This window comes from Oncorhynchus masou, chromosome 15, assembly GCF_036934945.1.
Source record: "Oncorhynchus masou masou isolate Uvic2021 chromosome 15, UVic_Omas_1.1, whole genome shotgun sequence".
NCBI lineage: Eukaryota > Metazoa > Chordata > Actinopteri > Salmoniformes > Salmonidae > Oncorhynchus > Oncorhynchus masou.
Genome location: NC_088226.1, coordinates 30,952,758 through 30,978,300, shown reverse-complemented (window position 1 = coordinate 30,978,300; position 25,543 = coordinate 30,952,758). Strand labels below are relative to the sequence as shown.

At 41.3% G+C, this 25,543-nt stretch overlaps 1 protein-coding gene across 5 annotated transcripts in view; it reads left to right on the top strand.

The window, feature by feature from the left end:
* LOC135556146 (DENN domain-containing protein 1B-like) overlaps nucleotides 1–25,543 on the top strand; it is a 183,880-nt gene that overhangs the window by 127,624 nt on the left and 30,713 nt on the right. For all 5 annotated transcript variants that reach the window (XM_064989094.1, XM_064989093.1, XM_064989095.1 and 2 more), the window contains 4 exons: nucleotides 3,080–3,125; nucleotides 4,460–4,561; nucleotides 15,449–15,574; nucleotides 19,779–19,880. In XM_064989094.1, coding sequence (XP_064845166.1) covers nucleotides 3,080–3,125; nucleotides 4,460–4,561; nucleotides 15,449–15,574; nucleotides 19,779–19,880 — 376 coding nt within the window. The remainder of the gene's footprint in view (nucleotides 1–3,079; nucleotides 3,126–4,459; nucleotides 4,562–15,448; nucleotides 15,575–19,778; nucleotides 19,881–25,543) is intronic.

Genomic DNA, 25,543 nt, shown 5'->3' with positions numbered 1-25,543 from the left:
CTATACTCAATCATAGGACCTACTGAAGAGATGCGTCTTCAATAAAGACTTAAAGGTCAAGACCAAGTCTGCGTCTCTCACATGGATAGGCAGACCATTCCATAAAAATGGAGCTCTATAGGAGAAAACTCTGCCTCCATCTGTTTGCTTAGAAATTCTAGGGACAGTAAGGGGGCTTGCGTATTGTGATCGTAGCGTAAGTGTAGGTATGTACGGCAGGACCAAATCAGAAAGATAGGTAGGAGCAAGCCCATGTAATGCTTTGTAGATTAGCAGTAAAACCTTGACATCAGCCCTTGCTTTAACAGGAAGCCAGTGTAGGGGGGCTAGCACTGGAGTAATATGAACTCATTTTTTGGTTCTAGTCAGGATTCTAGCAGCCGTGTTTAGCCACTAAGTTCATTTAGTGCTTTATCCGGGTAGCCGGAAAGTAGAACATTGTAGTAATCTAATCTAGAAGTGACAAAAGCATGGATACATTTTTCTGCATAATTTTTGGACAGAAAGTTTCTGATTTTTGCAATATTATGTAGATGGAAAAAAGCTGTCCTTGAAATGGTCTTGATATGTTTGTCAAAAGAGAGATCAGGGTCCAGAGTAACCGCCGAGGTCCTTCATAGTTTTATTTGAGACGACTGTACAACCATCAAGATTAATTGTCAGATTCAACAGAATATCTCTTTGTTTCTTGGGACCTAGAACTAGCGTCTCAAGAACTCTTGTCCGAGTTTAAAAGTAGAACATTTGCCGCCATCCGCTTCCTTATGTCTGAAACACAGGCTTCCATTGAGGGCAATTTTGGGGCTTCACCATGTTTCATCGAAATGTACAGCTGTGTGTCGTCCGCATAGCAGTGAAAGTTAACATTATGTTTCAGAATGACATCAACAATAAATAAAATACATAGTGAAAACATTAATTGTCCTAAAACAGAGCCTTGAGGAACACCGAAATTTACAGTTGATTTGTCAGAGGACAACCTATCTACAGTGACAAACTGACATTTTTCTGACAGATCAGATCTAAACCAGGCCAGAACTTGTCCGTGTAGACCAATTTGGGTCTTCAATCTCTCCAAAAGAATGTGGTGATCGAAAGCAGCACTAAGGTCTAGGAGCACAAGGACAGATGCAGAGCCTCGGACTGACGCCATTAAAAGGTCATTTACCACCTCCACAATTGCTGTCTCAGTGCTATGATGGGGTCTAAAACCAGACTCTATACATTGTTTGTTTTCAGGAAGGCAGTGAGTTGCTGTGCAACAGCTTTTTCAAAAGAAATTGAGAGGAATGGGAGATTCGATATAGGCCGATTTTTGTTTTTAAAATTTTCTGGGTCAAGGTTTGGCCTTTTCAAGAGAGGCTTTATTACTGCCACTTTTAGTGAGTTTGTTTCTGGTGGATGGAGAGATGTTTATTATGTTCAACATAGGAAGGCCAGGCACAGGAAGCGGCTCTTTCAGTAGTTTAGTTGTAATAGTCTCCAGCATGTAGCTTGAAGGTTTAGAGGCCATGATTATTTTCATCAATGTGTCAAGGGATATTGTATTAGAAAAACGTGAGTGTCTCCCTTGATACTAGGTCCTGGCAGTGTTGTGCAGACTCAGGACAACTGAGCTTTGGAGGAATATGCAGATTTAAAGAGGAGCTTTCTAATGATCATGATGTTTTTGTCAAAGAAGTTCATGAATTTATCACTGCAGAAGTTAAAGCCATCCTCTCTTGGGGAATGCTGCTTTTTAGTTGGATTGTTGGATTGTTCTTATTTTCCTCGTTTAAGTTGGAAAAATAGTGAGTGCTCTTTGTTACTGCACGGTACTGTCTTCCATGCTAGTCGGAAGACTAGTTTGGTGTAACGCCATTTCCGTTACAATTTTCTGGAAGCTTGCTTCAGAGCTCGGGTACTTTCTGTATATTATGTATTTTATGTCAAGAACAGCTCAATAAGCAAAGAGAAACGACAGTCCATCATTAGTTTAAGACATGAAGGTCAGTCACTGCGGAACATTTCAAGAACATTGAACGTTTATTCAAGTGCAGTCGCAAAAACCATCAAGCTCTATGATGAAACTGGCTCTCATGAGGACTGCTACAGGGAAGGAAGACCCAAAGTTACCTCTGCTGCAGAGGATAAGTTCATTAGCGTTACCTGCCTCAGAAATTGCAGCCCAAATTAATGCTTCACAGAGTTCAAGTAACCAACACATCTCAACATCAACTTTTCAGAGGAGACTGCATGAATCAGGCCTTCATGGTTGAATATCTGCAAAGAAACCACAACTAAAGGACACCAATAAGAAGAAGAGACTTGCCTGGGCCAGGAAACACAAGCAATGGACATTAGACCGGTGGAAATCTGTCCTTTGGTCTGATGAGTCCAAATGTTAGATTTTTGGTTCCAACCACCGTGTCTTTGTGTGACGCAGAATAGGTGAACGGATGATCTCTGCATGTGTGGTTCCCACCGTGTAGCATGGAGGAGGTGTGATGGTGTGGGGGTGATTTTCTGGTGACACTGGCAGTGATTTATTTAGAATTCAAGGCACACTTAACCAGCATGGCTACCACAGCATTCTGCAGCGATACGCCATCTCATCTGGTTTGCGCTCAGTGTGAGTCTAATTTGTTTTTCAACAGGACAATGACCCAGCACAACTCCAGACTGTGTAAGGGCTATTTGACCAAGAAGGAGAGTGATGCAGTGCTGCATCAGATGACCTGGCCTCCATAATCACAGGACCTCAACCCAATTGAGATGGTTTGGGATGAGTTGGGCTGCAGAGTGAAGGAAAAGCAACCAACAAGTGCTCATTATATGTAGGAACTCCTTCAAGACTGTTGGAAAAGCTGGTTGAGAGAATGCCTAGAGTGTGCAACGCTATCATCAAGGAATCTCAAATCGAAAATATGTTTACTATTATTCTACAATATTACTGTGTGCGTGTGTGTGTGCGTGTGCGTGTGTGTGTGTGTGTGTGTGTGTGTGTGTAAAATGCATTAATTATTTCACCCAGTCGTTATTTTATCATTAATAATTTAGTCCTGACTCAGATCCTTCTTTCAAATTCTCTCTTCCCTAGTGCCCCCATGCCATACCTTGTGGGAGTTCATCTCAGTCTGCTGGAGGTAAGTCAAACAATCGCAGACACATCATATTATATCTACATTAGAATCTGATTCTGAAACTCTCCCGCTATATTATATTAAATGTATTGTGATTTGGTTATTTCATTTTTCAAAAATGTCGTATCTAGTTTTTAAATGTTTTTGTCACTGTGTAGTGGATGTGTACAGTATATAAGTGTGATCAAACAGCTGTGATTGCAGCTGTGAGAATGAATTAAACTGTGAACTTCATAACGACGCAATATTTACATTGACGTACCCAACACTGGAAACCAAATTTAAAGGATATTGACAATGCTTTTCCTTTTCTGCCTCTAGGTTTTTATCTGTTTGTGTGTATGCTTACCAATTTAAGACACAAATAAATGACAGAGAAAAAGACAGTTTTCACAAACAAAGAGCTTTTGTGATTCGTTATTGAGAGCTGGTGTGTTGGTCGGGGGTAGACCCGTCACCGCGTGTGTGTGTGTGACGTTCCTGGCAGTAGCGGTATTCATCACACACTGTACCAGTGACAGACCCTCTCTCGTGCACTGCCAGATCAGCATGCAAGCCTCCGCAGCCACCACTGTCACACAAGTGTGTGTTTGTTGTGTACGACTGTGTGTGTGTGTGTACTGTATGTGCCTGTACGTTTGCTCGTGTGTGTCTGTGTGTGCATATCTGTGTCAGTGTGTGTATATGAGAGTCTCCGTATCTCAGACTATCACATACAAAAGTGACAAACTCGAGATCTCCAGCCCCACCTGCCTACTGAGCACCACATACAGATCTGTGTGGTTTGTAGCTATCAGGAAGACTCCAGCCCAGCACAGCAGACTACTGTTGAGGCATCAGGATTTACGCTGATAGAAAATGTTTGCAGACTTTGAATGTTTGCTGTGTGCCCTTTTTTCATTTTGGTGTATTTGTCTGTGTGTGTGTGGAGCAAATTTGTTTTTGACTGTAGTTTTAAATGTTACTTGTCAGTGTATTTATATCTAAAACACTCTGGCTGTAAGACGAGAATGTGGGTTGGAGGTTATAAAAAAGGTCTGTGTGACTTATTATAATGACCTGTGAAATATTTGCGGCACTGTATCAAGTTCTGGAACAATAAAAACTGTAATTGTTCCATTAAAAACACTCCGAGATTAATAAATACGGTCTGTGTTTCAATTTCTTCAGCTTTTTTGGGGGAGGGAGAATTATTTTTCCAACCACAAACTTTTGCTGGTGTGTGTGAGGGATAATTGTTTCTTTATGATGATTGGTGTGTGTGAGGGATACTTGTTTCTTAATGATGATTGGTGTGTGTGAGTGTTTAGCTGACGACCTGTGTTTTGTCCTCTCAGAGAGTGCGCAGCAGGTCATTGGAGGATGTAGTGATTCTGAATGTGGACACCAACACACTGGAGAGCCCCCAGGATGACCTGCAGAACCTGCCCAGCGACGTGGTGAGCCCACACACACACACACACACACAGTCTCCCTCCCGCCATCATTCTTATTACACATGCACATACAGTACCAGTCAAAAGTTTGGACACACCTACTCATTCAAGGGCTTTTCTTTATTTTTACTATTTTCTACATTGTGATGGAGTGCTGCATCAGAAGACCTGGCCTCTACAATCACCTGGCCTCAACCCAATTGAGATGGTTTGGGATGAGTTGGACCGCAGAGTGAAGGAAAAGCAGCCAACAAGTGCTCAGCATATGTGGGAGCTCCTTCAATGCTGCATTCAAGGAGAAGTTAGTTGAGAGAATGCCAAGACTGTGCAAAGCTGTTATCAAGGCAAAGGGTGGCTACTTTGAAGAATATAACAAATATTTTGATTTGTTTAACACTTTTTTGGTTACTACATGATTCCATATGTGTTATTTCATAGTTTTGATGTCTTCACTATTATTCTACAATGTAGAAAATATTAAAAATAAAGAAAAACCCTTGAATGAGTAAGTGTGTCCAAACTTTTGACTGGTACTATATGCAGAGCCTCTTTGCACTCATACCTACAGTATTCACACACTCCTCCATTCACACCTTCCTTCTCTTTTCCCGCTTTCTTTCTCTCATTCATCAACACAAGTAGTATGGTGCATTGGGAAAGTGTTCACACCCCTTCACTTTTCCCACATTTTGTTATGTTACAGCCTCATGCTAAAATGGATGAAATAAAAAAAAAATCACATCAATGTACACACAATACCCCAGAATGACAAAGCGAAGCAGAAATACCTTATTTACATAAGTATTCAGACCCTTTGCTATGAGACTCGAAATTGAGCTCAGGTGCATCCTGTTTCCATTGATCATCCTTGAGATGTTTCTGCAACTTCATTGGAGTCCACCTGTGGTAAATTAAATTGATTGGACATGATTTGGAAATGCACACACCTGTCTTTATAAGGTCCCACAGTTGACAGTGTATGCCAGAGTAAAAACCAAGCCATGAGGTCGAAGGAATTGTCCAAATTCTTGTTTATAATGACGGCCTACTGGGGAACAGTGAGTTAACTGCCTTGTTCAGGGGCAGAATGACAGATTTTTACCTTGTCAGCTCGGGGATTTGATCCAGCAACCTTTTGGGTACTGGCCCAATGCTCTAACCACTAGGCTACCTGTGTCATACCCAAAAATACTTGAGGCTGTAATCACTGCCAAAGGTGCTTCAACAAAGTACTGAGTAGAGGGACTGAATACTTATGTAAATGTGATATTTAAGTTTTTATTTTTAACACATTAGCAAACATTACTTAACCTGTTTTTCCTTAGTCATTATGGGGTGTTGTGTGTAGATTGATGAGAAAAAAACTACAATTGAATCAATTTTAGAATAAGGCTGTAACATAACAAAATGTGGAAAAAGTGAAGGGGTCTGAATACTTTCCGAATGCATTGTAAAATCCACGTCTTCTTCAGGATGTACACACACACTCTTCCTCACTTGTCTAACCAACCCTGTCCCCCCACCCCCCTGGTCCTTAGCAGCGCTTGTGGGAAATCCTGCAACACACACATGCACATACAAATACACACACTGAAAGGCAAGCAGCATTCATCAGCCATCAGATCTGTGGAAACATCTCTCCCCTTCATCTCCCTCTATTCTAATCATTATTCCTCAAAGACTGCTTTTTCTGCCTGCCCAGTGGCACGTCTCCGGGAACGACAGAGCGAGAAAGACTGTTTGAGAAGGGACGGAGGGAGAGGAGGAAAGACTGGGTTTGTGGCAGCAGGGAAAGAGAGAGAAAGAAGAAGGGGGCCAATTACCAGTGGTGTCTCTACAGCCACCTGCCAGCTCCATCTCTTTAATTAATGTAGCACTGACACCGGTCAGTGCAACAGGAAACCAGGGTCACACACACACATGCATGCCTGTCATCCCTCCGTTTGAATCACGCAGGAGGCTGTTTGTTTCTTTCCTCTCTAGGGGGGATTTAATACTCCTTGTGAAGCAGTGTGTGTGTGTGTGTGTGTGTGTGTGTGTGTGTGTGTGTGTGTGTGTGTGTGTGTGTGTGTGTGTGTGTGTGTGTGTGTGTACTCATACAGACACACACACACGCGTGTGCACACACACATTCACACACACACACACACGCACACACACGCACACACACACACACACGCACACACAGCCCTAATAGTATACCTATACCTGCAGTACGGCTACCTCTCTCTCTCTCTCTGACTGTGCAGCAGCCCGCCTCTCTGTGCCCAGGGACTCCAATCCTAAATTAAAGCGCAAACTGAGTCTGTCATAAAAGGGAGATGGCTCTTTTGAATCCGACAGGCAACAGAGAAAAGCCTTTGTCTTTGTCGTCTGCTAAATTAAGTGGCGGCTTTGATCCTCGAGCTCGCCATTTCCCTCCGACTAATCACAGAACACACTCTTCATATCACGGCGAATTACACCGCCTGAAACAAGATGTGTCACCTACTACAGTACAGTACCATCATATATTTATTACAGAAGAAAAAAAATCAAAAACACATTCTCTCTCTCTCCTGCCCCCTCATCGCTAGGGGTGATGTAGATGAATCAGGAAAAGAGCAGGTACTAATTGCGGGGAATTCCAAGTCCCTTGTTAGTTTGCTCGTTAGACTGGAAGGACGTGCCACATGGCATCTGATAATTGTGTTTACATACAGTAGGATGGTTGAGAGGCATTGCTCAGTTCGTCAGAACCAACGGCCGGGGAACTGAAGGCTTAATTAAAAGAGTCTGTCTTAATCTCAGAATAAGAAACTGTTAACTGGCTGCTTGAGATTAAGGTCATAGAACTGTTATTGCAAACAAAGTGAAGTCTTTATAGAACTGTCATAACTTTATACAGCTAAAATGATTAGACACTTCATTTACCTGTTCTCGCTGACTGTACTGTGGCTTCCTAATGAATAGAACGGCTTGGGACTGCCATGACAGCATACGCTAAACCAATCAAGAGCAGTTAGCATTTAAGAGGAAGAATGTACAGTAATTAAATTGGTACTGTTAATATGAATTTATCAGGAGCAAACTGCATTAGTATATAAAGATTAGCAGCTGATAACCTGCATCTCCTTCCACCTCAGCATTATCTAACCTGCGATTCAGATAGTGAGAGTTTTCTACAAGTTATCCACATTTAGAAAATCCAATGCCTCATTCCTTCCATAAAGCCAAGTATATTAAAATAGATTAAGGTGCTTTTGGTTTGAGTGTTTCAAGTATAAAGTTGCTGCGGAACAACTTTGTGCATCAAATCAAATAACATTTTATTAGTTACATGTGGCGTCGGCTGACCACTGGCCCTACTCTGGAGGGGTCAGGGGTCACAGACGTCCTGCATTACCTGGCCCGCTCCCAGACAGGACCCCGCCGCTGCCCGCTGCCTGCCCTTTAATGGCCATTTCCCCCAATTCCACACATAATATTTGAGATTTATTGACTATTAGAAATGCTACCACGCCAATAGCGCTTCCGCTCGGCGAAAAAGCTAAAGATTTACAAATAGAGAGAATAATTGGTAAAAGGGTGAAAAAAGGATGTGTGTAACCTTCTGAGAATTATTTTTGACCTGTGTTTTTATTGGAAACATCAGATGAGACCGAGTTTAAGTTCCTGTGTTAATTGTATTTTTGTTCTGAATTTGTCGTGCTACAACGAACTGAGAATGTTCACTTTTGACGGTGGTTATTACACATGAATAATTTCTCGGTAAAGGTTGAATTTTGGCAGTTGTGAAGGCATTTTCTAAAATAAGCTGTTGTCTTTTTTCCTGTTAAGATTATTTTTTGTTTAATGAAATTTACGTTTTATAAAATAAATACAAATATGACATCAGACTGTTTCTGCACAGAACATTTACATTTTTCTTGTTGAGTATTGCAATGAAATGGAAATATAATGCAGCTGATTTATAATACAAATCAATTTCCTGTCCTTAATCTGTTTGGGATATTAAGCACATTTATAGATTTAAAGAAATAATTTTAGAATGTTAAATTACAATATTGTAATGGTGTAATATAATGTTAAAAAGTCCCTTATATTTTGTTGAAGAGAACAATTTGCTCTTAATATGTATTTATTAGTGGCATTGTTTTGAGTAAAAAAAAAACTTTGCTAATTTGTGGCATGGGTCTGAAAAGGTTTATAGACTTTTAAACACTTTTAAAGCTGCTTTTCTACAGATGCTACTGATATAGGTCTCTGAGGTCGATGTGTGTTTTATTAAAATCCACGTGTTGACAAGTGTATAGAACAAGGAATGTGCAATATGAACCACTGCTGTTGTTCTAAAGATCAAGGTGCTTTTATTCTTTGTTTCTTTCATTCTTCGTGTTTTTTGAATTGTTTTGCAGACTTCTCCCACACAGTGATACAGTTATAATTGGGCTGGGGTGTAGTGTGGTTATTTGCCACGCTAGTCATTAAAAGTATCCAAGAATAGCAAATTAGACAGACCATTAATTCTGAAAACAAACAATGTGCGACTGAATCCCATTTTCATTTGATCCCGTAGACTTAATATCAAAACCTATGACTGGAGTATTTGTTTAAAAAAATAATGTATTCTTCCTTGTGTGTGTTTTACACATTCAAAGTAAGATGTACGAGAACCTCTTTCAAATCGCAATGTGTAATTCCCTCTGTTCTCTGTCGCCACTGGTTTTTTTTGACACAGTTCCTTACATTTCTACCCTTCCTATATTTGATCATCTGTGTTTCCAATCAATGAGGGAAATGTACCCAGTGCACACCTACTTGTTGTATAAGACTGTGGTGGGAAGTTAACAAATATGGCAGAGGGAGAGAGGTGTGTGTGTGTGTGTGTGTGTGTGTGTGTGTGTGTGTGTGTGTGTGTGTGTGTGTGTGTGTGTGTGTGTGTGTGTGTGTGTGTGTGTGTGTGTCTCCAGAGATAACCTGGCACAGGTAATCAAACACAACAGCTTTAATTGGGAGTTCAGCTTCAGTTCACAGAAAACAACATAATCAGCAGCCAACGCAGCTACACACACGCTCGCACACCCACACACACGCAGAGGAAGGTACTCTCCTGTCTCACTAAAAGTCACTCTGAGTCCTGTCGATGGTGAACGATAATCACTCAAAACGCCAAGCTGACATTTAAATTAGGAGAAAGATTTCTCTACTTACACGTTTCTGCTTCGTCCACAATACGCGTTAGCCACAGCTGTACACTGCATACAGAGTAGGGCCAGGTGTGTGTGTTTCACCTCAACTCATTTCCACTGTGAAGCTCCAGGATTTCCCAAACTGTAAGCTACCTACCTCAGAGATTAGCTTGTACATTAAGATCAGTACTGAACCGTGCTGCTTCCGCTAGGATTGCTCACTTCTTATTAATGAAGCCTAATGAGTTAAAAGAAGGTTAACGGCAGGTAACTGTTTTGATTATGATCTGATGACGATTCATATCATGTTTTTGGGGGGTTGGGGAGGGTGCATGCGTGACTGACAACTGTGTCTTGTTAAATTGCCCTGACTTAATTTAACTCAATGTACACTCTGTTTCTGCTTCAAACTACAATTCCCAATCTTGTCCATCAAACAGAGTTTTGGAGTTTGGGGAATTTTTACTCTGTTCTTTCTGTCTCCTCGCTCTGTCTCCTCTCTCTCTCTCTCTCTCTGAGTCTCTCTCTCTCTCTCTGAGTCTCTCTCTCTCTCTGAGTCTCTCTCTCTCTCTCTCTCTGGGTCTCTCTCCCTGGGTCTCTTTCTCTGAGTCTCTCTCTCTGGGTCTCTTTCTCTGGGTCTCTTTCTCTGAGTCTCTCTCTCTGAGTCTCTCTCTCTGAGTCTCTCTCTCTCTCTGAGTCTCTCTCTCTCTCTCTGACTCTCTCTCTCTCTCTCTCTCTCTGAGTCTCTCTCTCTCTGAGTCTCTCTCTCTCTGAGTCTCTGAGTCTCCCTCTCTCTCTGTCTCTGTGTCTCTTTCTCTCTGTCTCTGTCTCTCTTTCTCTGTGTCTCTCTCTGTGTGTTGATGCTCTGGTCCATTCTGTATTTGAAGTCAACCCAGGGAGCACCAGAGACCAGTTAGTGTTTGAAGTAAATATGACATTTAGATATGTTTAATTATGTATGCAAAACTCCCAGCTCATCCCAGAGCCTGCTATACAGGGTCAGCCTGACAAAGTAACCCCACTTCAGGGAGTAGCATCTGCCATTAGATATCCCTATTAGTTCAAATGAACACACACACACAGACACACACACATCATCATCATCTGTTTGATGTGCTTATTTCACTGCGGGTAATACAATGATGATGGATCTATAGTCCTGCTCATATGGGCTGTAGGTAACAGTGTCTTTGTTTGTTTTCCTGTGGGACATCTAGCTACACATCTCACCAGCAGGAAAGACGGCGCAAGATATTAAAATCTACTTCACCTGCCTTCTCTGTCCTCTCATCTTATATTAGATGTTGAGCCTGATGGACTTGGAAGTCATAGTTTTGCTTTGCAACTAGAGAAGATTGTTAATGAAAATGATTTTGGATATAAATATACAAGCAATTGAGTCTGTTTGTCTTGAATAACATTGTTATGAGGAATTGGTTTATATACTAGAAATTGTAGTTAAAAGAATGAAGGACTCTAAGGGTAAGAATAGTTTTATATTGAGTTTTATGTGTCAGATATTCTTTTTTATTATTATTTTTTTAAATGTGGGTGGAGTGTTTTGTGTGTGTGTGTGTGTGTGTGTGTGTGTGTGTGTGTGTGTGTGTGTGTGTGTGTGTGTGTGTGTGTGTGTGTGTGTGTGTGTGCGTGTGTGCACACACGTCTTTGTGCATGAGGGTATGTGTAACATTCAGGCAGCAGCACATCAAAAGAAAGCGGGAGATTTTCATAACTATTTTTTTTCTTCTTCTTTGTAGTTCTTTAATTGCATCCCCACGGCCTTCTTTCCCTGGACAGAATCTTAACAAAACATGATTTTTTTTTGTTCGAAGAGAAAACCCAAACTTTCTACCACAGCAGCAGTGTCAGGGTTGAAATTTGGGAGTTTTATATGCTCTGGTAGAACCTTAATTGTCATTGTCATCATTACAAGTATTTTTTTTATCAATTTTTAATTTTAAACACATTCTATATAATTAGGATATAGATTATTTTCTATGTCAAATTGCTGCTGGGTTTAAGCACATTTTTCCACTGCTCCAATCACTGATAAATGCTCCATTATATGTAGGCAAACACTTACCTTTGCTTTTCCTTTCTCTACAAAATGCTGCTGGGTTTTAGCTAGGGAGACAAACCGTGTATGGTTCCACTGCTGTCTAGTTGTAGATAAATAGTAGTGGAATGCTCAGTAACAATTAGCTGTGCTGTGCCTTTCGCCAGAGTAAAAGTCATCAGACAGTTGGTGCCTGTACGGTAACGTGGTGTGACTGTGTGCTGTGAGACAACGTTAGTTGATGTTGGTTCCCGTGTGTTTAGAGGACGCTACAGTACCAGCCAAGCCTCGTTATCCTTGATGGCTGTACTCGATCCTCCGCGTCTCGTTATGATGATGAAACTTTTCTCTTTTTTGTTTCTATATGTAATGCACCAGAGCTGAAAGATATGGCACATGTACTGCTTTGGACACTTCATGTTTGTTCGAATTGTTTCTGCTGTCCTTGAACACATGAAATATTATTTCTAGGATATTCTGAAGTGATTCAATTTTGAGTGCTCTGCAATTTTTTTGCTCCTTTAAAACATATTTTTGTTACGTAATTGTGTCTGTGTATATTTGTCAATACATGTACACACACTGGGAGAGGACCTACAGTTCAATCAGATAAAACTTCAGAATGGTGTTACATGACGTATGTGTGTGCGCCCACGTGTGTTGTGTGTATGTGTGAATCACCCCAACCCACAGCAGAGATGCGATGATCCAATGACAGTCGCTAGTCTCATCCTTTACAGAGAGACTGATATCACCACTGCACCTGCTAATTATCATCTCCAGCTGCTGAGTTAAATGGAGATCTGTTCCCGGTCTGACCTGTGACCCCCTGCTCTTTACACCAGCCACTTCAGTCCTTGTTATGGGGAGGCTGGGCCGTGGCTTAATGAGCCCCCGTGTCTACCCTGTGTGGCTGCCGGCCTGCCGCTCCTCAGACGCACGCCTTTCATCCGCAGCCATCCTCCCTTGATGTAAATTGAAAAGATCACAGCTTTGGGGAAAAGACCTATACGGGAAAGGCCTCTCTGCATAGATTATGACTATCATAACTCAACACTTTTTTTTTTCTTTGCGCCTTCCTTTCCTTAGCCGCCCCCATCCATCTCCCGCTCGCCTTCTCTCCCTCTTTCTTTCTCTCTCGCTCTCTCTCACTTGCGCTCTCTCCCCTTCCTTCCCTCTCTCTCTCTCTCTGTAATGCTATAGTTAATTGGACCCATTGGGGGAGTCAGTCCCTTTGATCTGCTGGCCGTCAGTGTGGCTTTACAGTAAAAAATGTCATTGCCAAATAGGGTTATCACCTGTAGAGCAGGGTCTCTCTGTGACGCCTGCTCACGTCTTGTTAGCCACGCTCACACTATAAAAGCTAATTAGTCTGACAGAGACCATTACTGCTGCAGCATGCCTGATGAGATGCTACTGCACCAACGAGCCTCGTCTGTCAAACACACACGTATTATTAATCACAAGTTTATTATTTTAGATATTTTTCTGTACATTTGTTGGATTGTTTTATGGGATGTGTGGGTTTTGTTTTTATTAGTACATGTTGTGATTGTCGCCTTTCGGAGATGATTTGATTTTTGAACACAATTGCTTTCTAAAACAATGATCAAACTCGTCACTGGACGAACGGAATTTCCCTTCTCAAAACAGATCAAGAGACATTTTCAAAATTCTAACTTGTCACTAAAACAACAATCTCATTCAAATTATATTCCCAAAAACAGAAAATCTCTTTGTGTCCCTCCCTTTCATTAAAAAGTATTTGTAATCGTTCTCCTCTAAACGCTGATCTTCAGAACTCCGCGAGCAGCAGAATTTACTTCTCCCCGCCTGTCTGGCAGTCTTCAGGGTATCAGCAGTAGACTGACTGACATTCTGTTGTCTTTGATTCTCAAGCAAAAAAAAAAAAAGAAGACCTTTAATGATTTTGCAGTGGGAGAGAAAGAAAAAAATCTGCAAACGCACACAAACATGAAATATTAATTTCAGAAACAACTTTACATAAACATAAAAGTATTTAGCAAAAATGAGTGAGTGTGGAGATGACGGTTGTTAATTTAGCAGTGATAAACTGCTGTTTGATGCTTTGGATGGGAGGGAGTTTTCATGGTGGATGGTAGCAGGCAGCGCGGGAATGGGGACACGGTGGAGAGAGAGCGTCAGACTAAAACCCCAGGGGGGTTTAGTGAGACTTTGTTAACACACTGCTTCTACTCCCTCTAGTTTCTAACGGCGAACTCAAACAGCAGTCAGCGTTTCTCCTAATATGACAAACAGTACTTTTACTGTAGGTGCTCCTTGATTGTTTTGGTCTGGTCTCTTGAGGATGTTAAAACGGAATTGTGGAAACATTTTCTTGCTTTACATTGCGTGATGTAGGCCTATGTATTCGCATGGTAATCAATAGATACAGTTCTTAGACTGTTAAACATTTCACAAAAAGTTTAACAACAACGTGGGCATTGTACACCTAGTGTACAGAGCATTAGGAACGTCTTCCTAATATTGAGTTGCACCCCCTATTGCACTCCGAACAGTCTCAATTTGTCGCAGCGTGGACATTAGGTGTCGAAAGCGTTCCACGGGGATGCTGGCCCATGTTGACTCCAATGCTTCCCGGAGTTGTCAAGTTGGCTACACAGGAAACTGTTGAGGGTGAAAAACCCAGCAGAGTTTCAGTTCTCGACACTCAAACCAGTGCGCCTGGCACCTACTACTATACCCTGTTCAAAGGCACTTAAGCATTTTGTCTTGCTCATTCACCCTCTAAATGGCACACATACACAATCCATGTCTCAAGGCTTAAAAAACATTCTTTATCCTGTCTCCTCCCGATCATCTACACTGAAGTGGATTTAAACAAGTGACATCAGTAAGGGATCATAGCTTTCACCTGGATTCACCTGTTCAGTCTGTCATGGAACGAGCAGGTGTTCCTAATGTTTTATACACTGTGTATATTGTATACAACCAAGGGACAGTGTATATTTTATGATTATATACAAGACAGACAGGGAGATACAATCCTCTTTCAGACAGACAGACAGACTTCAGAGCAGGTGAAGAGGCTCTTGACACCTTCCTTAGACGTTCCGATGGACCGCATGGGTCACCCATAAATAAGCATCTGCACGCTGCTGCTCTCCTGTGGGAGGGAGGGATTTACAGGACAGTACAAGGAGTGGCATTAAGAGGAAAAGAAAAGAAGTAGAGTGGGAGAGAGAACGAGACAACTGGATTTTCTTTCACAGTCCTTCTTTACTCCCTTCCCCTTCCTCTCCATCTCCCCCATCCTCTGCTCAATTAACAGAGCAGCAGGTGCTCTCTGCAGGTGCTCTCTGCAGCACAACAGATATGATTTTTTTTATTTCTTTTTCGGGAATGACCTGTAAATGTGACACTTCACACCCAGAATGGCTCTCCCGTTCCAGCTACCAATTTCACAGGTGTTAATTTAACTTTCCTCCTCTTCCCCCTCTCTTTCCTCTCTCATTCATTCCCTCTCTCTCTCTCTCCACCCTCGTTCTCTCTTCTCCTTTCTCGATCTCTCTCTTCACCCTCCCTCCGTCCCCTCCCTCCACCCTCTCTCCATCCCCTTCCTCTCTCTCTTGCTTGCTCTCTCTGTCTCTGGTTCCCTCTGTGTTTTTCTCTCTCTCTCAGGTCCACTCTCTGAAGAGTAAGCTGAAGAAGCAGTCGACATCAACAGGAAGCGGAGTAGCAAGGGCCTTCCTCCGGGCTCAGGCTGCTCTGTTTGGATCCTACCGAGATGCCCTCCGATACAAACCTGTAAGAGCCTAACCCTAAACCCTTACCCTCCAATACAAACCTGTAAGAACCTAACCCTAAACCCTTACCCTCCGATACAAACCTGTAAGAGCCTAACCCTAAACCCTTACCCTCCGATACAAACCTGTAAGAGCCTAACCCTAAACCCTTACCCTCCAATACAAACCTGTAAGAACCTAACCCTAAACCCTTACCCTTCGATACAAACCTGTAAGAGCCTAACCCTAAACCCTTACCCTCCGATACAAACCTGTAAGAGCCTAACCATAAACCCTTACCCTCCGATACAAACCTGTAAGAGCCTAACCCTAAACCCTTACCCTCCGATACCAACCTGTAAGAGCCTAACCCTAAACCCTTACCCTCCGATACAAACCTGTAAGAGCCTAACCCTAAACCCTTACCCTCCGATACAAACCTGTAAGAACCTAAACATAAACCCTTACCCTCCGATACAAACCTGTAAGAACCTACCCCTAAACCCTTACGCTCTGATGCAAAACTGTAAGAACTAACTAAGAGCTATAAGAAGCTTCTCCTAACTGCAAACCTCAGGTACAAACCTTAATAACTCGCTTCGATCTAATCATTATACCCCTAACCCCTACCCTCAGAAGTTTGTTTTCAGTTTGTGAAAGGAAAATGTGTTTTTGAACAGTGAGTGAAGGTTGAAGGTGTGTTTTGAGTTGACTGAAGGTGGTCTGAAACACTGACATATCAGTACCTTTACAGGAGGAGTCAGGACATTCTCTTTGAAGATATATTTTAGCCACTTCTCACTATCTTCCTTTCCCCCTCTCGTCTAAATCCCAGAACATTTATCTCTCGCTCTGCCTCTCAATTCTAAGTTACTCCAGTTGAGAGCAAAACAAGCCATGTACTGTTTGTCAAATAGCAGGGCTTTTGTTCATAGGCTTTAAGGGTAATTGGGCTGTGTAGAGTCCCAGAGAGGGGATCCATAATTGATGCCTCTGTGTTGTCGGTCTGTGTATACAGACAGTGGCATGAACACACTGCCTGACTCCCTTCAGACACAAACATTTAAAGCAGAGCGAGCAAAGAGCTTGTGTGTGTGCCGTGACATCCACACAACATACCATCTCCCAAGTTCCCATAGGATCTAGATAAAAGTCTATGATTCCACACACACACACACACAAATTGGCATCCATGCTCGCATACTTACATACACACACACAGATACACATACACAGGCACTCACACACATTCTGAGCACCCCGTTTGACTGACGGGGTATTCGGAGCCCATATGCTTTCACAGAAGAGCCAGTGTGTCTGTGTGTTAGTGTTGCACGGTATACCAAAACTTGAGTACTTTTCAATACTAGAACCTGAAAAAAAAAATGTTTCGGTACTAGAATTTTTGTTACTTTCATGTTCTTCTGTCAAATGTGTCTCATGGATTAAGCCTGTCTATCAGCGCCGCCGACCACTTATTGTAGCGTGCACTGTGCCTGCTCCACAAACTCTCGTTTTAGTATCAAAACGTAATGTTTTGCAACTCTGTGGACTAATGAGGACACCCTGGATCAGCTAAATGCAGGCAAAGGTGTGCAAGGCTGTATTAAATGTGTCACCTTGATTACTACCATTTGTCTCTCGAGCTGTGCACGGCACCTACCTATCAACTTTCATTTGTAGGCTAGATTGTAGCAACCTCATGATGGGTATTGGGCCATTTTTAGTATCATGTAGTAGCTTAAACCTATCTATGTTATATTGAGCTGGGTGAATGGAATATGACTGACAGACAGACATCCAATATGCTGTAATAGAAACAAGGCCATGCTCATAGAAATCAAATTAATATTCCTCCGTAATCTTAAACAGCACCGACCGCCACTGGGCTACATATACACGTCCTCTGCCTTGACGACAATGGCAGGGTTATCAGCAGCACCTGTCTTTTTACTAAAGGAATGTGTTCAGTTAGGAAATGTTTCTGTTAACATTAAATCGTTTATTTTTTTCCTTTTCTCTGCCCCCCTTCTGAAAGCGCCTCATTGCTGCAGCGTAGTTTTAATGAAAGCGACGTTTCCAATCGTATAGTGTGAAACGATGCACCGGAACTCTGTCAGGGAGGAATAGTGGGTGATTAATGACACTTGTTTCTACTATTATGAGGAAAATGTTGGAAAATTAATATGAAAAGTATGTAGTGGAAATAACTTATTGATCTGTTATGAATTATTATTTGGCTGTATGAATTCATGTACTTTTTTCAGAGGCAGTTTTTTTGAACAATGTGGCCTCATTAAACTTAACTGTGCCCTTTGTAATTTAGCTAATGATTAGCCCATTGGGGTAAACAATGCGGAGGAGCAACCCCATGCTTCAGCCATGAAGCCACATGTGCTGCATGAGACAGTTGATGATGCTTATTACTAAAATAGCACACCTGCCTGATAATATGTACCATGTACAGCCCCTAAATATATTGCTTTTTATCAATTTGTTATTGGCTCATTTCTGGAGGGGAATATTCCATTTGAAACGGTTTAATATAGGCTATACAGTATGTCATCATTGGGGGGGGGGGGGGGGGGGGGGGGGTGTAGCTTAATTTTGGTTTTCCAAACAATCAGTGTAGATATCAGATTTTACGGTTGGCTATAATATGAGGTACCTGCCCAGACTGCAAATGAAACATGAAATCACAACTGAAATTATGCATGCATAACTTGCTCTACTGGGATCTTGGGTGGGGCCAGTAATATAGTCATTCGGGCCAGTAGTTCTCACATGGTACTGGCCGGTGTGCCACTGTCAAATTTACATGACTGTCAAGCCCTAAACTGGTAATCAGGCTTACATTTCTGAAGACATTTATTTTCATTGTTAGAGCGGCCACTTAAGTATCTGGTCAATATAATGGATAATCAAATGGATAATCTTGGTCACACACACAATAACTCATTCGTGGGGGACGTCATGTTCACTGTTGCCTTGTTAGAATAGATGTGTTCTTTATTAGTCCATCTGCAAAGAAAGACATTCTTCTGTTCCTATTCTTTCAGAATAACTATTCCATGTCTGAAGTAAAGTTGCTAATTGCAGAACTATAAACTAATCTTGATGTAATATATAGCATTAACCAACCAGCACTAAAATTAGGCCAGACCTACACTGTAGTGAACATGTCCTAGTGTGTTTATAGCCTCAAACACTAGCCTGGTTCTCCACAATACTTAAAAAGTAACTGTAGAAAAATATACATTTGCAAATTAGGCTAATTATACGGAAACATGCATGTAGAACCACTGCAGGCTCCTTTTGATTGGCTGGGTAGTCATGTTGTCATCTAATGTCTGTAGCTCTCAGCTAATTATGATGCAAGAGAGTGTAACAGGAGAGACTGAATTATCTAGTTACTAAAGTTACTAAGCTTTGGGTGGCAGAAAATATGTAATTAGTATACAGTAGAAATGTATTGTCAACTTCTTAATTTCTCTGTTCCTTTATCAGATCAGTAATGTGACATTTTAACAGTGATGGAAAAAAGTACCCAATTGTCATACTTGAATAAATGTAAAGATACCTTAATAGAAAATGACTAAAGTAAAAGTGAAAATCGCCCAGTAAAATTCTACTTGAGTTAGTCTAAAAGTATTTGGTTTTAAATATGCTTAAGTATCAGAAGTCAATGTAGTTTCTAAATTATACGTAAGTATCAAAAGTATAAATCGTTTCAAATTCCTTAAATTAAGCAAAGCAAACAGCACCATTTTCTTGGTTTTTTTTATTCACTGATTGCCAGGTGTACACTCCAACACTCAGACATCATTTAGTAAACACATGCTTCATTCATTCATTTGTGAGGCAGTAGGGATGACCAGGGATGTTCTCTTGATTAGTGTGTGAATTAGACCATTTTCATTTCCTGCTGGGCATTCAACATGTGAAGAGTACTTTTGGGGGTCAGGGAAAATGTATGGAGTAAAATGTACATACTTGTCTTTAGGAATGTAGTGAAGTAAAAGTTGTAAAAAATATAAAAAGTAAAGCACAGATACCCCCAAAAACTACTTTAATACTTTTAAGTATTTTTACTTAAGTACTTTACATCCCTGCATTTTAAAAGTATTCCACCACAGAATACAAAGTGTAAATATCTGTAAACGTTATCTGGTTCTAAATATGTGGTTCTGATCTTCCTGTCTCCTCCTCTTCCTGTTTCTGGTCAGGGGGAACCAGTCACGTTCTGCGAGGAGAGCTTTGTGTCTCACCGCTCCAGCACCATGAGAAACTTCTTGGAGATGGCGGTCAACCTGCAGCTCTTCAAACAGGTAACACTGCGATGTGTGTGCCTGGGTGCATTCATGCATGTGTGAGGCCCACCATTCCGGAACCATGAGAAAATTCCTACCTAATAACTGAAAAACAATAGGAGCTACAGTGGTTGCTCACTAAACGTTTAGTGATTATGCTGCGGGTTGTGGATCAGTACGGTACCCTTCATCACCACTTCATTGCTCCAGACCAGCGCAAGGCGGAGTTAGAGCACTGATTATGCTTTTGGGTCCCAAGGCGCTACTGTGTCTCTAAATGACAATGAATGGGCGAAATATACCTAAATAGAAAGTGATAATTGTGCACGTCTTCAGTATTACTTACTAAAACTGTTGTTACACTAAGGTTTTTATTGTTTTCTTTTGTTTGGATTATTTTACTGTAGCCCACTCCCGACCAGTCACGTTGTCCAGTACCTAAGTGGCACCACGGTCTAAGACACTGCATTGCAGTGCAAGCTGTGTTGCTACAGATGCTGGTTCAGTACCCATGCTAGCCTCAACTGGGAGACCCATGAGATGACTTTAGGTTTTTGGTTTCTATCCCTCTAAAAACATAAATAAATCATTCTAAATAACAAACTACCTTTATTTACAAATTATTAACAATGTCTCACCCCATGTTCAAGAATGGCCTTTTTCTCGCTCATTTTACGTTTATTTGAAAACTCAATCATCTTCAAAATGTTATTTTTTAAACAAAGCAATTATTATTATTATTAATTTAGAATTATGTAAACGCCCTTTGGATATTCTCACAGATATATTATTAACCCTGTTATTAGCAGGACAATATATGTTGGTCATGGCTCCCGAGTGGCGCACAATGGGATTGCCTTGCAGTTCTCCAACTGTATCCACTGAAAGTGTGAGGTTTAAGGCACGAGGGCAGGGGGCATGGAATGGGCCGCACAGCCGCGTACAGAAGACTGACCTAACCCATAGGGAAGGGGAAGAAGGGTGAGGGGTGGTGGACCCCCAACCCGCCACACTGGGTAGCACAGAATAACACTTTAAGGGGGCATTGCACTAATAATGGAGCTGACTAGGGATATGTTCCCACTGTTCTTAATGCCTGTCTGCACGTTCAAACTAAAACAATGTAACTAATAATGGCATCTTTATGCTTTCGTTAATAAAATAATGATAAAAATACTCTTTCAAAATGTCAATGTTTATTTAGTTATGGATCCATAATGAATTACTATGGGAATAAATATCACTGAATTGCAGAAATATCCTCCAATCCTCGAAATGTAATTATTGTCAGAGAGTCACGTCATATTTTTCGATATACTGTCGGCCTACCGTAGGCGACATGAGTCTCACTGTTGTTGAGTAATGTGCTGTTAATAGGGGTGTAGGTCTTATTTATTTAAAAAGCATGGTGAAGTTAGAAGCAATAGGATTTGAAGAAATAGCCTATAACTATTTTAGCACCGTTTTGCGCTGCTCTGAGACAAGCATGGGGACTGGTCTTTAGAAATCAATGAGATTTTTAATTTCACTGAATCCATAATTGGGTATCGGTTAGACTAGAATTAGGGCACTAACTAGCATTAACTGTACCAGTGGTTCACACTTAAATAACATGCCATTGAATTCTGCGGCAACATGCAAGCTGCGCCGCAGTCCTCTGCAACTTTTAAAGGACAAACCACTGTATTTAAGCCTGTGATTAAGCTGAAAGCTCTTTCAATCCTCTCTCCTTTAAACCAATCAAACCAACACCCACAGACAAAAATGCACCTAGGATAACTTCCTTCCCTTAATTAGGAAACGTAAACTATTAATAGAGTAACTTTCAAAGCCCGCACAGTCTTTAAAAGCATTCCTTTACACCCCACCACAGTTAGACTGTTCCTCTCCAGCCTTGATAAGTTGTTTATTTAACCCTAAGAGGGAGCAGAGAGCTTCTTAATCAGCAATTTTTTGCGCTCTCTCTCTGTCTATCTCCCCCTCACTTCCCCCTCTTTGCTCCTGTCTGTGTGGTAGCGTAGGGAGAAGGAGTGTTAGGATGCGGTGGTTATCTCTCTCCTCCTCTCTAGCGTGGCGAAGGAGAGCGTTTATCTCTTCTGCTCCCTGTTAAAGTGAGAGAGGCCAGTGGTCCGCCAACTCTGATCTGGCCATGACCCACATCCGCTCACTGAGACACACACACACACACACACACACACACACACCTGCTGACAAACCAGTCTTTCCCGACCCATTCCCAGCCCCATCTCCATCACGGTCTATTCAGTACAGAACAAAAGGAGGAGAGCTACCAAGAGAATGCGAGGGAAAGGCTGTCAATGATAACCTGCTTTTTTATCAACCCTTCTGGCCCCTACACACACATTGACTGAAAACACACACACACACTCCTTCTATAGTGGATGGGTTCAGGACACTGCTTGGTAGATGCAGTGGTTCAGTGGAGACTGGCTCAGTGAAGCTTCCCCTTCCTATAGACAGAGAGAGCAGCCTCATAATGTACATAGTACCCCTCTGTCTCTCCACATAATACCAATCACAAGTCAATCAGATCATTCTCAAAGTAGGACTCCATTTTGCGGAGAATCAAAGTGGAAAAGCTAGAGAGCTTTAGGTTTCCTCTTCTCAACATATAAACTGTGTATGAATGTGATGTTTATGGGATGTTGAGTGTGGATGTCAGACTTGCTCTGTAGGGTCCTACAGGCAGTTAACCGCCATGTTCTGGAACATCTTCCAGAGATCTGGAACCCCTCCCACAGTCATCTAGAACACTGCAGTGAGGATTCCAATGTCTGGCCCACAGATGGCCTGTCCGCCTCGTTTTTACTGTGTACATGCAGCAGTACAGGTGGACGCCAGATGACTCCCAACATTATTCACCTCACGGCTATAGAATGACTGACAATCTATGATAATCGTATAGATAATAATGAATGTTTTGTAGTTTATTTATTTATAAAATCCCAACCCAACAATTACATTGAGGGAGGCGATTTGCTGGACAATTCAGCCGTTTGATTCATCAGACAAAACCTTTTTGGTCTGTCTGTTTTTCTAAAGGTTCTTTAAATATTTTTAACTATTTAAAAAAATATATATATTTGAAAATATCAATAATTTCAACACAGTTAACATGATTGATATTCATGGCCATGAATACTGTCTTCCGTCCAGTTACTCCTTTTAAACAAATCTCTTTTGATGGTTGAAACCTGCAGTGTCATCCCGCATTAGCAAAATTATGATGATGAGGATCCCCTCAGTCAGGCCTACAGGAGAGGAAAGCCTGGTGCTAGGTAGCTAGTTAGCCTAGCGCTCCGCTTAGCGATATGCCCGAACCCATGCCGAGATATAGATGGAACGCCTATCGACGGTTTCGAGATACAGTCTTTTGAAATACAGCTAGCTGGGTGGACATAGCTCTAAAATAAATCGACTTCATCTACTTAACCCTTATTTGACCAGAGGCCGTATGTATCAAGCATCTCAGAGTAGGAGTACTGATTTAGGACTATGAAACTATGAAATAACACATATGGAACCATCATGTAACCAAAAAAGTGTTAAACAAATCAAAATAATTTTATATTTGAGATTATTCAAAGTAGCCTGCCTTTGCCTTGATGAGAGCTTTGCATACTCTTGGTATTCTCTCAACCAGCTTCATGAGGTAGTCACCTGGAATTCAATTCACTTAACCTGTTGCGTCGCGCAATCCCGGATCCGGGATTCTATTTATAGCCTCAAGCTCATTAGCATAACGCAACGTTAACTATTCATGAAAATCGCAAATGAAATGAAATAAATATATTTGCTCTCAAGCTTAGACTTTTGTTAACAACACTGTCATCTCAGATTTTCAAAATATGCTTTTCAACCATAGCTAAACAAGCATTTGTGTAAGAGTATTGATTGCTAACATAGCTATAAGCCTAGAATTCAGCCAGCAACATTTTCACAAAAACAAGAAAATAATTCAAATAAAATCATTTACCTTTGAAGAACTTCAGATGTTTTCAATGAGGAGACTCTCAGTTAGATAGCAAATGTTCAGTTTTTCAAAAAAATATTATTTGTGTAGGACAAATCGCTCCGTTTTGTTCACGTTTGGCTATGAAAAAAACCTGTATACAGTTATAGCCTCAAGCTCATTAGCATAATGTAACGTTAACGATTTCTGAAAATCGCAAATAAAATGAAAATAATGCGCCTGCTCTCAAGCTTAGCCTTTTCTTAACAACACTGTAATCTCAGATTTTCAAAATATGCTTTTGAACCATAGCTATTCACTAATTTGTGTAAGAGTATGCTAAGCTAGCTTAGCATTTTGAGTAGCATTTAGCACGCAACATTTTCACAAAAACCAGATAACCAAATAAATAAAATAATTTACCTTTGAAGAGCTTCGGGTGTTTTCAATGAGGAGACTCTCAGTTACATAGCAAATGTTCAGTTTTTCCTGAAAGAATCTTTGTGTAGGAGAAATCGCTCCGTTTTGTACATCACATTTGGCTACCGAAACGAACCGAAAATTCAGTCACCAACAACGTCAAACTTTTTCCGAATTAACTCCATAATATCGACCGAAACATGGCAAACGTTGTTTGGAATCAATCCTCAAGGTGTTTTTCACATATATCTTCATTGATATATCGTTCGTGGAAGCCTGCTTTCTTCTCTGAATTCCATGGAAAAATACTTGCAGCTGAGGTTTGCGCACCAATTTCGGCGCAGGACACCGGGCGGACACCTGGTAAATGTGGTCTCTTATGGTCAATCTTCCAATGATATGCCTACAAATACGTCACAATGCTGCAGACACCTTGGGGAAACAACAGAAAAGGCAGGCTCATTCATCTCGCATTCACAGCCATATAAGGAGACAATGGAAAAGGGAGCCTCAAAAATCCTGCTGATTTCCTGGATGTTTCATCTTGGTTTTGCCTGTAGCTCACGTTCTAGGGCACGCACAGAGAATATCTTTGCAGTTCTGGAAACCTGAGAGTGTTTTCTTTCCAAAGCTATCAATTATATGCATAGTCGAGCATCTTTTTGTGACAAAATATTGCGCTTAAAACGGGCACGTCTTTTTATCCAAAAATGATATAGCGTCCCTAGAGTTTCAAGAGGTTTTAACAGGTGTACCTTGTTAAATGTTAATTTGTGGAATTTCTTTCCTTCTTAATGCATTTGAGCCAATCAGATGTGTTGTGACAAGGTAGGGGTGGTATACAGAAGATATCCATATTTGATAAAAGACCAAGTCCATGTTACGGCAAGAACAGCTCAAATAAGCAAAGAGAAACAACAGTACATCATTACTTTAAGACGCTATGATGAAACTGGCTCTCATGAGGACCGCCACAGGAAAGAAAGACCCAGCCTTACCTCTGCCACAGAGGATAGGTTCATTAGCGTTACCGGCCTCAGAAATTGCAGCCCAAATAAATGCTTCACAGAGCTCAAGTAATAGACACATCTCAACATCATCTGTTCAGAGGAGACTACGTGAATCAAGCCTTTATGGTCGAATTGCTTCAAAGAAACCACCACTAAATGACACCAATAAGAAGAATAGACTTGCTTGGGCCAAGACACATGAGCATTGGACATTAGACCGGTGGAAAGCTGTCCTTTGGTCTGATGAGTCCAAATTTCAGATTTTTGGTTCCATCTGT